The following is a 14,575-nucleotide window of genomic DNA, read 5'->3' as shown; positions in this document are numbered from 1 at the left end:
TGTTTTTCACACTCAGTCTTGTGAACAAGAAGCCCTACATTGGAAAGATTGTATGAAAGCTGAATTTTAATATCTAACATTGATATTTTTTTAGCTGCTGGAAAAAAGTACTTAGACTTTAGTGTGCTCTTCTGAATAAGCCAATTTTTTTGTTGCCGTGGGGGTTTGGGGAGCTAAAATGTAGGTGTATTACCTAATATTCAGGGACCAAAGTCTCATCATCTTTACCGGTGGTATTTGTCCAGAAGTTTGTATTGTCTGTCCAAGGCTAAAAGCCTGGGTGCACTTGTACCTGGCAGCACCAGCAGAAGGGGTGATGTCCATCAGAAGCAGCTTGGCTGCTCAGCAGGGGACATGGGGCCAGAGCTGCAGCTGTAAACTGCACCTGCAGGAGCTGGGCAGGCAGTTGGAAGATCCTTAGTCCATCCTCCCCAGCAGGAACCCGGCTCCTGGTTGCTGAATCAAAATCAAATGAGAACTGCCTGCCTATAAGAAAAGATGGCCATTGCATTAAGGAAGGTGTCAGCTGGTTGAGAGAGAAGCACAGCTGTATTATTAGTCTTTTCAGAGAAAAATGTGCAAATCATGGCCCTGCATGGAGCAGGAGGTAGAGGTGCATGGGACCTTGAGCACTGATACTGGTGTGGGATGAGGCTTTGCTTCTTGCCCTGCCATGGGCTGGAAGACACAGTATTTGCAGGCTCACTGTGGTCCTGGGCCAGTCATCTCCCTTCATGGGGTGTGCTTGCCATGGCATACACCTTCTTGTGAAACCTTGCTGGATGCATTGACATGGAGTGGGGTGTCACTGCTCACGCCACTGCCTGCCTTCAAGAAGCCATGCCAAGATGGACAGTGATTTTCTGGAAATCTTCATGTAAGGTATTTTCAGGAGAAGCAAAGAAATATACCAATGTACTCATTCTAATAAGAAGTGCTATTTCTGGTTTCTGCTTCTCTAAAAGCAATACTGATTTTAAATTTCACTCTTTGAGGATCTTGTTTTCAAAGGAGGATCTGTGATCATTCCTGCTGGTAAGGCAAGCTCCCCCCAGAGCTTTGGGAACATTCAGGGAAGCAGCAGCCATTGAGACAGCACAACTGCTCTGCCACAGTCCTGAAACATTTGGAGTGATGATTACAGAAGGGGCCAGACAGCCCCATTCATTCGGTTTTCATTTGTTTCTTTCAGCTGTTACACCTTTAAGGATTGTTCAGCATGCCAAGAGTGATTTTTCTGGGATTTGATCCAAATTTCTGGAGGTAGACTGAATTACAGCTAGCTAGTTAGATAATGTGCATCAGAGGGAGCGGGATTTGCTGCTATTTCTCTCTTTCCCTCCTGTGCCTCGCTGGAGATGCAGCACCAGGAGATGGGAGCGATTTCCCAAGGCTCAGCCTGGTGGTGAAACACAGAAGATGAGGCAGTGGGGGAATAAGCCAAGTGGTTATGTTCAGCAGCTCCTCTTCTCCCTGTGCACCAGCTCTGCAACGTGGAAGTGCAAGAGAGGGCAGCCTTGCTAAGGAGAGGTGGAGAAAGCAACAGAAGTCTCCAACAGTGACTACTCAGACCAGCTCAGGGGTGAACAGAACATTGGGACCCTGTAACCAGCTCCAAGCTCTGGTGGTTTTTAGGCTTCTGGTTATTGTTACTCCCTCCTGGATTTCCTCAGTTTGCCTCCATCCTTTTTGCACTGCAGTTGCTAATACTGGATGCTGCCCTGTATGAGACCTCACTGGTAGCTGCTCCATATGGCAGAAAGGTTCCTTCCCATGTGTTAGAATATGCTGCTTTTATTAAATACCTGGGAGTTTTTATTTAGGAGAGGGCAGTTCAGCAAAGGGCCACCCAAGATGGCTGGGGGCTGGATCAGCTGCCCTCTAAGGAGAGGCTGGGTGACCAGGGCTGAGGAGAAGAGGCATCTTTGCATACTGAACTGAAAGAGGAGAGGCACTGACTGGATGCCAAGAGAAACTTATTCCCCAGGAGGACAGGCAAGCAGCGGGACAGGTTGCTCACAGAGGCTGTCCACTCTCTGTTCTTGGAGGTTTTCAAGATCTGACTGGATGAAGCCCTGAGCAACCTGATCCTATCTCACAGCTGCTCCTGCTTCAAGCTGGGGTTAGAATGGAAACTTGCTGCCTTGCATCCTGAATTATCCTGTGATTTATTTACTTATCCTTTTGCAGGACTGCTATGTTCAATTTGAAGTATACTAAAACTTCCAGATCTTCTTGTGTCCTCTCCCCACCTCCCTCTTAAATTGTTCTGCTTATTTATTTGCTATTTTACTTGTATACTTAATCTTACATTTCCAAGGAATACTCTTAGCTTACTGAATTTCATCTGACTGGTTTCTGTAGTTCATCAAATCCATTTTCAGTTCTTAACCCATTCTTAAAAATCTCTCACTTCTGGATCCTGCCTAGAGAGCCTGAGCACTCCTCCAAGGCATGGCATGGAGCAGGTCATTTCAGATCGCCTCAGCTTGTTCCAGTCCAGGTGTGCTTAAATACTGATAATTATTCTCTAACTGTGCACTTCAACTTCTTGTGCATTTTGATTCAGGCTAGTTTGTATATGTGTTGCTGCATCAGGAGTCACATAGTCAGTGTTCAAGTCCTGCTGTGCTTCTCCTTGCTGCTGCTGATTTAGTCAGCCAGTTTTCCAACAAAGGAAGGAAATTCGATCTGAGATGATTCATACTGAACAACCTCATTATGAGCATCTTGAATTTCCCTTGGCCCACAGAAGCTGTCTCAGTTAACACGTTAGGCAATATTATGCTTTTTCTTTGTGACTCTCAGAAAGATATACGTAGGTACAGATATACACACACGTGCGCATATTCCTAAGTGTTTATTTCAGGTGGCCAATGTCAGAAGGCTTCATAGGCCACAAGGACCAGGGGATGGTGACTGAGTTTCTAAATATTTTTAATAACTTGCTGGTCCCTGTGGTTAGGCTGGCTATAATCTTCTGAATCTTGCTTTTCTCCCATCTTAAACATTCTTTTAGCCCTTCTTTGGTGCTTTCATTATGTTCTGTGACATTCTGAGGATAATTGCTCCTAGTTTAGGTAAATCTTTAACATCTCCTGAAATGCCAGTGAGTTCATTGAGGTGTGCTGAATACATCAGGACTGCCTTTCACCCAGCTCCTTCTGCATATGCTAAGTATGCTTTCCTCTCCCTAGAAAATACGTAATTTCCATGATTACTCCTACTGGTTTGTGATCACTTTCAGTACAGTTATTCTGTCTTCAGATTATGAACCAAGTCTTCCCTGATTCACTTTATGAAACACTAGGTTGACTCCAACATAGCCCACAACCTTGAAGACCTGTATATGTACTGTTCTACAGCTTTTCCAGTAAACACGAGTGATTAGAAAGACTTGAAGCAGATGGAAATCTGCAAACACTTTGTAACATGATTGGCTACTGACTTTACTGTAAGTGTCTGAAGCACTTAAACCATATTGTCTTCTGTCATGATGGAAATTAGCCAGAACAGTAAGAAATATTCTTACATGAATGTTTCCTTGAAATCAAGTGGGTTAAGTTAAATAAACAGGAGAACTGTGAATGTCCTTAAACAATTCTGTTTAAAGATAGCCATAAAGTGATTAGGAGACCATGTCAGAACGGTGGTAAGGGAAGGGAGATGGATGAGAGGGGAGCAGGTAATACAGAGCTTCACCTCCCTCCCTCTCATACTGTTAACCACCCACCTGTATCATGGGTAGCAGATGGCAGGAGCTGTGCACTGCAAGCCATTCCTTTTCCCCCTTTCTTTGACCCTCCTGCCCATCAGAGTTGTGTCCCATGGTGATTAGATCGGGGAATCATAGAATGGTTGAGATTGGAAGGGACCTTAAAGAACATCTAGTTCCAACCCTCCTACCATGGGCAGGGACACCTTCCACTAGACCAGGTTGCTCAAAGCCCCATCCAACCTGGCCTTGAATGCTTCCCGGGATGGGGCAGCTACAACTTCTCTGGGCAACCTGTTCCAGTGTCTCATTGCTCTCACAGTAAACAATTTTTTCCTAATGTCTCATTTAACTCTACCCTCTGTCAGTTTAAAACCATCAAAATCCTTCATGCATGGGACATCTGTAGCTATTACAGGAATAGTATCATGATAGCAGGATCTTGCTGTGATATTGCTTGCACATATTTATCTTTTGGGAAGAGTAAGTGCATGTTTGATACTAATCAGGTAATAGGTGATGCCATTTTTTGATGCTATTTACCATAATACCTGGGAAAATGCTTTTTGTTAAACTCTTTTTCATAGAACCTCTGCGTCACTTAATACCAAGTGCCCAAGTGTATTTGTGTTTATTATGGTGGAAGTGCAGGCACAGATTGAATTCTTTTCCTTTTCTTTGAGGGCATATGTTTTGGGAGCTGAATATTATGAGTGTTTGAAGCCTAATCCCCATTCTCCCTCCTACTGCCTATTTACTGGCCTCAGATACTCACTTAACCTTTTTCCTTTCCCTGGTTCCTTCCTCTTCAGCACACGGGTATGCAACTTTAAGTAATTCTCCTGAGGATTTCATAATTCATTAAAAAATGTTAGCACTTTGAAGACATAAAATATGTATCTAGTAAATGCTAAATATTTTTACAGTGGTGCAAGGAAAAGGTTGGTTTCTGAATTTGAATTCATTACCTTCTATAAAATTAATGTTCCTTCGGTACTGCATTTCAGTACCTTAGTCATTCAAACATTAATGAGTGCAGAACTGAGTAATGAGTTTTGCACTGCTGCCCTTGTGACTGGGCACTCATACAATTGCAAGAAATTCTCAGTCTCTGCTGGTTCACTTGATTTATTATTGATTTAATAAATCAAGTCACCTATATTTAAGGATGATTTAGCTTAAGCCTTGATCCTCCAAATAACTCTGGAGGTAGGCCTATATGATGGGGCCAGTTCACTTGAACAGTCCTTGGAGCAGACACCTGGAACCAGAACTTGTCTCTCACAGGTGAGTACTCCAAACATCTGCTTTTATGGACTCTTCTTTCTCCAAAGAATTAAAAATAAAAATTAGGACTTCATTTATAAAAGGAGTTGAAGACAGCCTGTCTTCTGCTGCTTTAACCTGTGAAAGAGAAAGGTGAAACAGATAGGTATGAATTTCTTCAGTCAGAGGCCATCGAGACCTCACAGTTTTTGGGTGAGTGCGCTAGCCCCTGAGTTTATGTTTAGGAGAAGATGAGCTGGGGTGCAGGGACAGTGTGGGTACCATTGACATGTATGAGGAAGGATTGATTCCGTACCCTCTTTTTAAATGAAGATTCTTAAAGCTTGCATACAGGTTTAATGCAGTGTCACATAACCTGTTCCTGAGTTAGTGCCAAAGCAGCTGACTGATGTATCCAGTGTATTTATACGTTAGGTGCTGCAGCGCGGTAGGGCTGCTGTTGCAGCATTGCTGTCAGCAGCAGCAGCCCTGGCACTCTGCTAGGACAGCCCTGCACACCTCTGCTGTGCTGGGACAGGCATTGTCTCACAGCTGTCATGGTTTAAACCCAGCTGACAACTCAGTACCACACAGCCGTTTGCCCACCCTCTCTCCTTTCCCCCCAGGTGGGATGAGGTGGAGAATTGAAGAATGTAAACCCTGTGGTTTGAGATTAGAGCAGTTTAATAATTGAAACAAAGTAAAATATAGCGATAATAGAAATAATACCCCTAACAGCAATACTGGTAATAATAATAGGGAACAACAAAGAAAAAAGAAAATTCAGAAAACCCAGGTGATGCACAATACAATCACTCACCACACGCTGACTGATACCCAGCCTGACCTGAGCAGCAGTCTGGCCCTTCCGAGTAACTCTACCTAGTTTATATGTTGAGCATGACATGCTGTGATATGGAATATCCCTTTAGCTAGTTCAGGATGGGTGTCCTGGCTGTGCTCCCTCCCAGCTTCTTGTGTGCCCCTCCTCACTGGCAGAGCATGAGACTGAAAAGTCCTTGATCAGAGTTAAGTGCTATTTAGCAACAACTAAAACATCAGTATGTTATCAGCATTGTTCTCAGACTAAAGCCAAAACACAGCACTGAACCAGCTACTAGGAAGAAAAGTAACTCCATTCCATCCAAAACCAGAACACCAACTGATTACCTGAGGCACCACACCACTCCCTAAAGGCTAGTCCTTGAAAGGGGCAGGATTTAAGGGTACGCCTTTTTCTCCAAAATATCAAGATGGTGAGCACCAGCTGTACAATATGATGTCATTACAGCAACTGTGTGCCAGCACTGGGGAGAACTAAAATATCTGTAACACACGTTATCATGCTGCCTTACCTTACTCCTTTCAGGACCACAGCATGTGTGTCCGAATAGTACTACATTATGTTTTCTTGATTACCAGATGCTTGGGGATGCTGCACCTGGCATGGAAATCTGTTCTCTTTTACTCTTCTCTTGAAAAGCAGGGGCACAATCTCCTGCCATGGACTTCCATTCAGGAATCACCACCCCCCCCACCCCTAGGCAAACAAACATAGGCGTTACATCCATGGGCATGATCAGAACATCCAGAAGTCAGTTTGCTTGACATGCAGAAAAAAGGGTCATTAGTGCCAACTAGTGCAATGTTCTAATAATGGCACAGCAGAGGAGTGGTTGCTACTGGTCTTGCACTGAGAGTAGGTGTTCGTCACATGGAGGAGGACTGTTTTGTAGCAAGTTGCAGAGGATGAGATAGAAGACTGCGAGCCAAAGTCAAAGGTTTTTATTAGCTAATGCTATCAAAATGAGCCCTGCACATCATGGAGAAGCAAGACGAGGGGGAAGAAATTAACCAGATATGGGAAAGTGTAAGAATTAATTGAAGCTGTAGGAAGGGATGCATGCTCATCCATTACAGATCATGAAGGAAATAAGGAATGATTAACATTAGGCTGCCACCAGCCTGCCTGGCAGCGCTCAGTAGTCAGTCCAGAGGATGCCAGCCTGCCCTGACACTAACAAGGTGATAACCTAGTCTTGCCACCCCCCAAGCAGCTAGGTTTCAGGCTACAAAAGGTAAGAGCAAGAGCTGTATTTCTAAAAACAGTTGCACTTCTTTGAGCATCGGTGCTAAAATCCTGCTGCTGCTGCTAAGAACTGGCAATGCACATTCTTGCTGTTGTTAAATAACTGATATTAATTGCTATCTATTCTGGATGCTGCAGTTGCATTTTTCAAGTGTGTTTATTGCCTTTGGTTGCTGCCTGCCGAAGATACTGTGGGCAGATCCTACATCTGATGCTTTGTTTTAGTTGCCTGGCTACTGTAAAATGTTATCTTAGCTTTTGCTGAGGTGTCACAGATGCTTTCTTGATGAGTGCCCAAACAAGGAAATATGTAAAAGATGGTGGCAAATGCTGTGCTTGCCTAGTTCTGTTGCTTTTGCTAGAGATGCTACAGTATGCTTACTTGGCTTTGCTGCTACAGACTATCTGTACTATAATGTAGAAGGTGGACTGAAACCTTTCATTTATACAGCAGGGTCATGGTCAGTGCCAAAGGTAATACTAATCTGTATCTCTGTATGCAAAGGAACTGTTGTTGGAAGGAGATGTTGGGCAACTGCTTCACTTAACTGCAGTGCATTCTTTTCTGGTAATTGCTACAAAGAAACTTGTTTTTCCTGTTGACTGTATTGCCAAATTTTTCTCTTCCTCTCTCCCTGTGAAAGTCTCCAACAGAGAGAGACTCAGATCTCAAAACTTAATTGGGATGTTAACTTCAAATTTCTTCCCTGCCAAAACCTGAAAGTAACCAGTATTTCTTCTGCGCTCTGCATTTTCTGTTTATGCCTACATAACTTTATCTCTTTACATCACCAGCGCTTCTGACTAAATTGTTTTCTTGTACTCACAGTCTGAAACCTCTTCTAAAGTCTCTGAATAAGCTTTGTTTCCTTCCAGTCGGTCCAAAAATATTTTGTCATCAAATAAATAAAAAACTACTTTTAACAGCTGTTTTATTTCCTTCTTTGATATTGTTGCAAGCCTTTTCTTAATTATTCTTGCCTTTTGGCAGTTGCAGTGCATTAATATTTACAAGATGAGATGTAGTTTTCTGTTTATATTAGCAGTCTTCGGTCTGTGAGATCTGGACCAACCAGAATGCAGGATATCCTTTCTCATCGATTCATCAGGTTCATAATGTAAGATACAGTGATAAATGGCTATGTTGTCACTCTATGGATGTACAGTCTGTTGCCGTGGTGTTATCTACGGGTGTCATGTCACTGAAATGACAAAAAAAGTTCATAACTTGTCCGCCCTCTTTTGGGATTATGTGTGCGTGCATTCATGTATCGTGCCATGTGGCTAGCATATGTTGGCTGTATGGTGTACATACAGGATGGGGGGATTGCCAGCAGCAGTCTTGCTCAGGGGGAGCTTTGACTTCTCTTCACAATATTTCATTTGCTCACTTTTCCAAAGCGAGAAACCGTGTAAACAGCTCGGTTTGCACAGTTTCACCCCCACAATGTGTTGTCCTGCCCTTTCTGTGTTAACCTGTAGGCTTTGCCTAACTGGGGAATACGGCATGTTTGCAGGGGCACTTTTGGGGAATTAGAGGTAATGCTGATGCTGCTCTGAATTTTCATCACTTCTGTGACAGTTACATGTGCTGTGCACGTGAGAGCAAACCTGGTGATCTGTGCTGCAGCATGGTTAGGGCGACAGCCTGTCATTCAGCAGAGCATATCAGAGGAACTCTAGATTTCTCCTAATTTGTGCATTATGACTGCCTCCTTGGAGTATCTCTCTCAGAGAGGGGCTGTTTTGGCTACTGAGCTTTAGAAGCTTTTAAAATGTAAGTACGCCATGAACCTGCTTCCATTATTTAAAAAGCCAAAGATACAAGGAGCTAAAAAAAGTTTCTCTCGCTCTAGGAATTAAAATGCACACAAAAAAAGAGGATTTGGCTGGTCCACAGAACATTTACAATTCTTACAGGGAGAAAATCACTGATTTTTCAGCCAGAAGCATTGTATCTGTGTGTGCTCCAATTTATTGTTGTCATGGTGACTAATGCATGTTACCATAACTAGGCACGAGGCTTTAACAGGTGAAAAGTTAGATGATGTGGTCCTTCTTAAAAATGACTATATTCAACCACTCAAAACCAGGCCTTTCTCTTTTTTTCCCTTCTTTTTTCCTGCAGCATGGAGGGCTTTTAACTTGGCATTTTTATAAGAATATGAGGCAGGTGTTAGATTTTATAAAAGTTGATTGGAGATTACTTCTTTGCATATTAAAGATACCACTTTGTCCTCGTCTGTACTATTAGCCAAATTCAATTGTCAGAGAATGGGATGAGAGAGAAAAATGTGCAACAATTGTAAAAAATTACCTAATAGCAATAATCCACTTCTGTAGCTCATTTGACATCAAGCATCTGACCCTTTCTAGAGCACTGAGAAGTGCACGTCTGCCCATTTTCAGTGTTATGAAGGACTGCAAGAGCATGAGATACTGGTTTTTAAGGCTGTGACCTTTATGGTTAAAAGTTGTCACTGTAAAAGAAATGAATCTTTATCACTCTGGCACCTGACTTGAGACCATTTTGTGATTGTTAATTCTTCATCTGCAAAATGTGGAGCAAAAAAATCTTCTTTCTTGAGCTGACTGAAGCCAAAGAGAGGAAAGGCAGTGGTTAAAGTCACGGGGAGGTTAGAATACTAAAACACGGGCAGTACAGAAAAAGCCACGTGATAAATTGCACAGCTGTCTGATGAGCTGTAAAGTTAGATGAGGAATAAATTATCTTTTGCCTTTCTACTTCATCAGAGAAATAAAAATCTTCATACATATATTGTGTTATAAAAAATACATAAGCTTAAATGTTTATTTTTTATAATTGCAAATTAAATATTCAAACCAGAAAATCCTTTCCCTATCATACCTATTTTTAAAAATCAAATCAAACATCATAGTTAGTTCTGCACAGTAGTTTGTGAACATTTCTATACTGCTTTAAAGTGTTTTAGGTGCTTAAGAAGGTCCTGAATCTCAGTATGTCAGCTGTGAGTTGTACCAAACAGATTCCTCACATTTAGAATTGCTAGTATTTCATGTTTTTTCTACCCCAGACTTGAGACTTGTTATTTCAAGTCTTCTGTAGGTCAAAGATGTTCCTACTTTATATTTTACCTGAAGTTAATTGCCATCATCACATCCTAAATCGAGAAGTTACAGTATCTGACTTGAGTCAGTCCACCAAGGAACAACTTTTTTGCCTGTAGAGGTTTTTAGGCCCAGATTTATGAAAGTAGTTTGCTCTCTAAATCTTTTCTAAAAGCCTTTTTTCCCTTAAAAGAAAAAAAATTGTGTGGGGAGTACGTAGTAAGAATTAAACTTCTAACCATCTTCATGGGTCTGGGCTTTAAAGACTACTCAGTTCTATCTCAGTCTAAGTAGGTAATGAATACTAGCAATAGTTTGGTTTAAAAATCTGAGGAGTTTGATAAGAAACAAAAGGAAAGGAGACCAAAAGCCACTTCTACTGAATATTAAAAAACACTTCTGATACAGTTAAAAAAATGTATGTCTATGTATAACGTCCTCTTCATCTATCATTATAACCTATACCTATGATGTTTAATTTTATGCAGTATTTCTTAGCTGCTCCCTCTACAAGTCACACTGAAATGCACAAAAGGGTTCTCGGTGCAGAAATCCTGTATCTCTGCATTTCCCTAACCCCAGCTGTTTAGATCATCCACTTGTATAGCAGTCTTATAAATTCTGTCTTGTCTAATTTGAAAAGAGTAGGTACTAGGATGATTGTATATATTTATAGAACAAATACAAACAAATATACAAATACAAGCAAATGGTCTCCAAACATTCCCTCTCTAAGTGACTCATACGCTAGTTTTATTAGCCCGGTGGAAGATTATTTCTCATTTTTTCATGACTATTGCTTCCTAGCTCTTTTATAAAATTGAACCAATATGAGAGGTAATCAGGGATCCTCTTTTTACTGCCCTTCATTGACAGAAAGAAACAATGCAGTTCTTCATGCTTTTAGTATCTTCCATGCAAAAGCGAATCAAATTGTAAAATGATGTACTCATTTTATTCCTTATGTACCCACTTAATTTGTCAGGACTGTTCATTTTCTGCATGCAGGGACAGCCATCTGCACAGCAGTGCAACAAAAGGGTTTGAAGGTACTACCTAGTACTACCCAGAATCACTTGTTCTGTAGGAATTCTAGTCCTACTTATGGCCATCCCCATGTTTCCTTGGTGGAAAGACCAGTGGTTAAAATATACACTTTTATAGGTTTTCTGTCCTGGAGTTACTCCTTTTCCATCATAATAACCTTTGGCTAAATAGATAGATAGGATATACCTCCTGCTTCCTCACACGGAACATGTAGGAGTGTTTCTTTATTAGGAAAAAAAAAGGGGCTATATCAAGTGGTCTGTTAGCTATGGCCTTGAACAGTTCATGCAAAACAGTTGAGCACACTTAGAATGTGTCATGGGTTCAATCCATATTGTAGTCAAATACAAACTCCACTGACAAGGATGCAGATGCTTGCCCATTGTAAAATGATGGAAACCTTATTTTAAAAGAAGTTCTTCTTAAACAAATGAAATTTCCACTTCAGGTTAAATATGATAGAGGGATAGAAGGTGGTCAGAACGATTCATTTCTATGGATACAGTATGCCACAAATTGGAGCAATTGTTCCTGCTGCTTTCCTTTAAAAATTTGAGGTTGCAGTCATATCCATAGCATATAGGCAACTTAACTAGGTAAAATAGAAATTACAGTACTGTATATTTTGCAGCTGTGCTAATAGTGCCAACATTAACTGGATTTGACTTGTTTTATATGTTCCCTTGCTTGAAGTTACCATATTGGCAGGGTAATGTTGATGTTTCCAGATTTATCTCTTTCTTTTCATTGCAGAGCTGTGCAAATGCGTGTCATTTCATTATTTTGTGACACATGAAAATGATGTACTTGTTTTGTTTACTCTGTCCTGATTTAATTAGTAGGATGTGATAGCTTGCCAGACTTTTGAATGTCTTCGATAAGATTTTTTCACGTGTTTTTGATGCTTCTTTTTGCTTTAAAAGCCTTAAATTCTAACCGATATTCTGTGTGAAATGCTGATGACAATTCCTTGCCTGCTTCAACACATATTTTAACAACATAGCATGCATAGAAAATACACAGAGATAAGTGCAGGTAAAGAAAGAAGTAGCATGATCCAAATTGAAATAATCAGATAGGGCAGGGTAAAAGAGTTTGAGAGAAAACAGGCAGAGGAGGAAGAAGGATAAGGAGGGAGAAATCTGATCCCCAAAAGACAGGGGAATTCAGAGACAGACAGGAACAGACCAGACAGGATACGGGAGAAGTGGCAAAGCTGGTGGGAAAGGGAAGGAGACTTGGGAAGAGGAGAACTCCATCCACAGGTCATTTTCTCTTAAAGTGAGCTGGTGTTGATTTGGTAGCATCCCTGTTGAAGAGAGAGCATGGGTACATGTGAACCAAAAGTAGGAGAGATTGCAGTTAAAAAATAAATAATCTCAAAATAATATCTGTTTTTGCAAGGGCCTTCAAGGTGGAAGGAGTCACCAAGGACCCAGTGATCAGTCCAGGTCCAATAAAGCCATGTCCAAACATATGGAATGGCAGGCAAGACCCAGACCAGCACAACCATGCTGGGGGTATTCCTGTACCAATGCCTGTGTTGGCTCCTTTTTGGAAGGGAGAAGAGTGTCCTGCAAAGGGATTTGGTAAACTGCAGTCCTACCCTTGTTCTCTGAGAGCTTTGAGGAAAAAGGGGAGGTGATAGCTCAGGAAGGCAATCAATCACCTGTATCAATGCGAATGATGGATATGGAAAGGAAATGTTAGTAGCTCTACAATGAGACTTCAAGAGAAGGTGTTCAAAGGAAATATTTGTAAAGAGATTAAAGAATACCTATGTTTGAAGAGTGTGCAGTAAGTTTTCAGATCAAGGCAAAGTCGAAGTTATTTAGTCATTTAGTAAAGTTAGTTATCGATTATATGTGCTGGGGTCATGGAACACTTTAACAGCATAGAAAAGCTTGTAAAACATGTAGCGGAATTTGTGAATGGCATTTTTGTGCATCTCATTGCTTTCATCCTCATATATGTATTGTAAACAGTTATTTTTAAAGAACATTTCCAGAGCGTAATGATTTTATTCTCAAAGCAAATAGATTTAATTAAAGCCTCATTAAACACTACAGTAGATGACTTTGGATTATAAATTAAATCATGCAAAATGTTGTAGGAGTTGTGTTCCCTTATTTTAGTAACATGGCTCTATGCGTATAAAATAAATTATTGTTAATTGAGCACAACAATGGAGGGTTAGTGTATAGTGCATTTGCCTGCAACTTCTCTTATATCTTGAACATTTATGATTTTCAGACAGGAGACTGGGGAGAGCCTTCCATTACCTTGAGACCTCCAAATGAAGCCACAGCATCAACACCTGTACAATATTGGCAACATCATCCAGAGAAACTCATTTTCCAGTCATGTGATTATAAAGCATTTGTAAGTGTTGATAAATTTAGTGATTTGACTTGGGGTAGATACATTAACCTTAGATTTTGATGGACTGAGTTTTTTTCACTTGTAATATTTTTTTCACTGTGATTGTACTAAATGAGAAACAAGAATGCACAGTACTTTTTGCTATGAATTTTGTGGTATATTGCAGTCCATGTAGGAACAGCCTTAAATAAATGCTCTATGAATAACTGGCTAAGTGTCATAGAAGTGGCAGTGAGAACAAACACCCCTGCTTGTAATCTATCACAAATCTCTTCCTGTGGTTGTCCCTGGACAGTAACTGGAACCTCTGCCTTCCTCAGCAAGTCACAGTCAAGGTCCAGTCCATCTGCTCTCAGTTTTGCTCTTCTCCTGTGAAGCACTTCAAATTGAAAAGGAAACTCAGTGATTTATAATTCCTTAAATATTTTTCATAGTTTGCAGTAAAATGAACAGGTTTATCTCACGTGTGCCTCTTATCTCATTGCTTGATCCAGCAGTAAATTCACAATCAGATGTAACCTTTGTAGTAGATTGGAAGGTGTGTGGATGACAGAGATGAAGTTGGGATGACCAGGAATATTCAGGTTACTGGTCATGAAGGAAACACCTTTCTTTCTTAAGGAGCATGTACCAGTCTATTGTCTCAGCTCCCTGAGCTGTATTGACCTCAGCTTTAAAGCCCTGGCTTGGAAGTTATAATGAGGGCAGCTTTCATTGTATGGCGCATCACTCAGTTAAACTGTTGGATGCTGTCTGCCTTGCTCCCACGTGCTCGGGGTCTTTCAGAAGGAACATTTCCAGAAGCACAGCAAGTCAAAAGAAAGCAAAATTCGTAGAATTCTCAGTTTTTCTGGTAACTAAATTGGGCAGTACTTCCATGATTTATCTGTTACACAGTCCACCCTGAGAAGCGTTTCTGAATGCTTGCAGCTGAGGCAGGGACTGGAGCTGCCAGTCTCTTCCTGTTGTTCTGCCATGAGTTTTTT

At 41.1% G+C, this 14,575-nt stretch overlaps 1 protein-coding gene across 13 annotated transcripts in view; it reads left to right on the top strand.

Moving 5' to 3' along the window:
* Positions 1 to 14,575, top strand: part of ANKS1B (ankyrin repeat and sterile alpha motif domain containing 1B) — a 425,238-nt gene that overhangs the window by 384,695 nt on the left and 25,968 nt on the right. For 8 of the 13 annotated variants that reach the window (XM_061357113.1, XM_061357107.1, XM_061357088.1 and 5 more), the window contains 2 exons: positions 8,114 to 8,188; positions 13,461 to 13,589. In XM_061357113.1, coding sequence (XP_061213097.1) covers positions 8,114 to 8,188; positions 13,461 to 13,589 — 204 coding nt within the window. The remainder of the gene's footprint in view (positions 1 to 8,113; positions 8,189 to 13,460; positions 13,590 to 14,575) is intronic. The other 5 variants (XM_061357101.1, XM_061357155.1, XM_061357164.1 and 2 more) reach the window with 2 other exon arrangements.

This window comes from Neopsephotus bourkii, unplaced genomic scaffold (assembly GCF_033783945.1).
Source record: "Neopsephotus bourkii isolate Nb327-2 ecotype Australia unplaced genomic scaffold, CSIRO-AGI_Nbou_v1 NB_107, whole genome shotgun sequence".
Classification (NCBI taxonomy): domain Eukaryota; kingdom Metazoa; phylum Chordata; class Aves; order Psittaciformes; family Psittacidae; genus Neopsephotus; species Neopsephotus bourkii.
The sequence above is the reverse complement of the archived record's forward strand: the minus strand, read 5'-3'. Positions and strand labels throughout refer to the sequence as shown.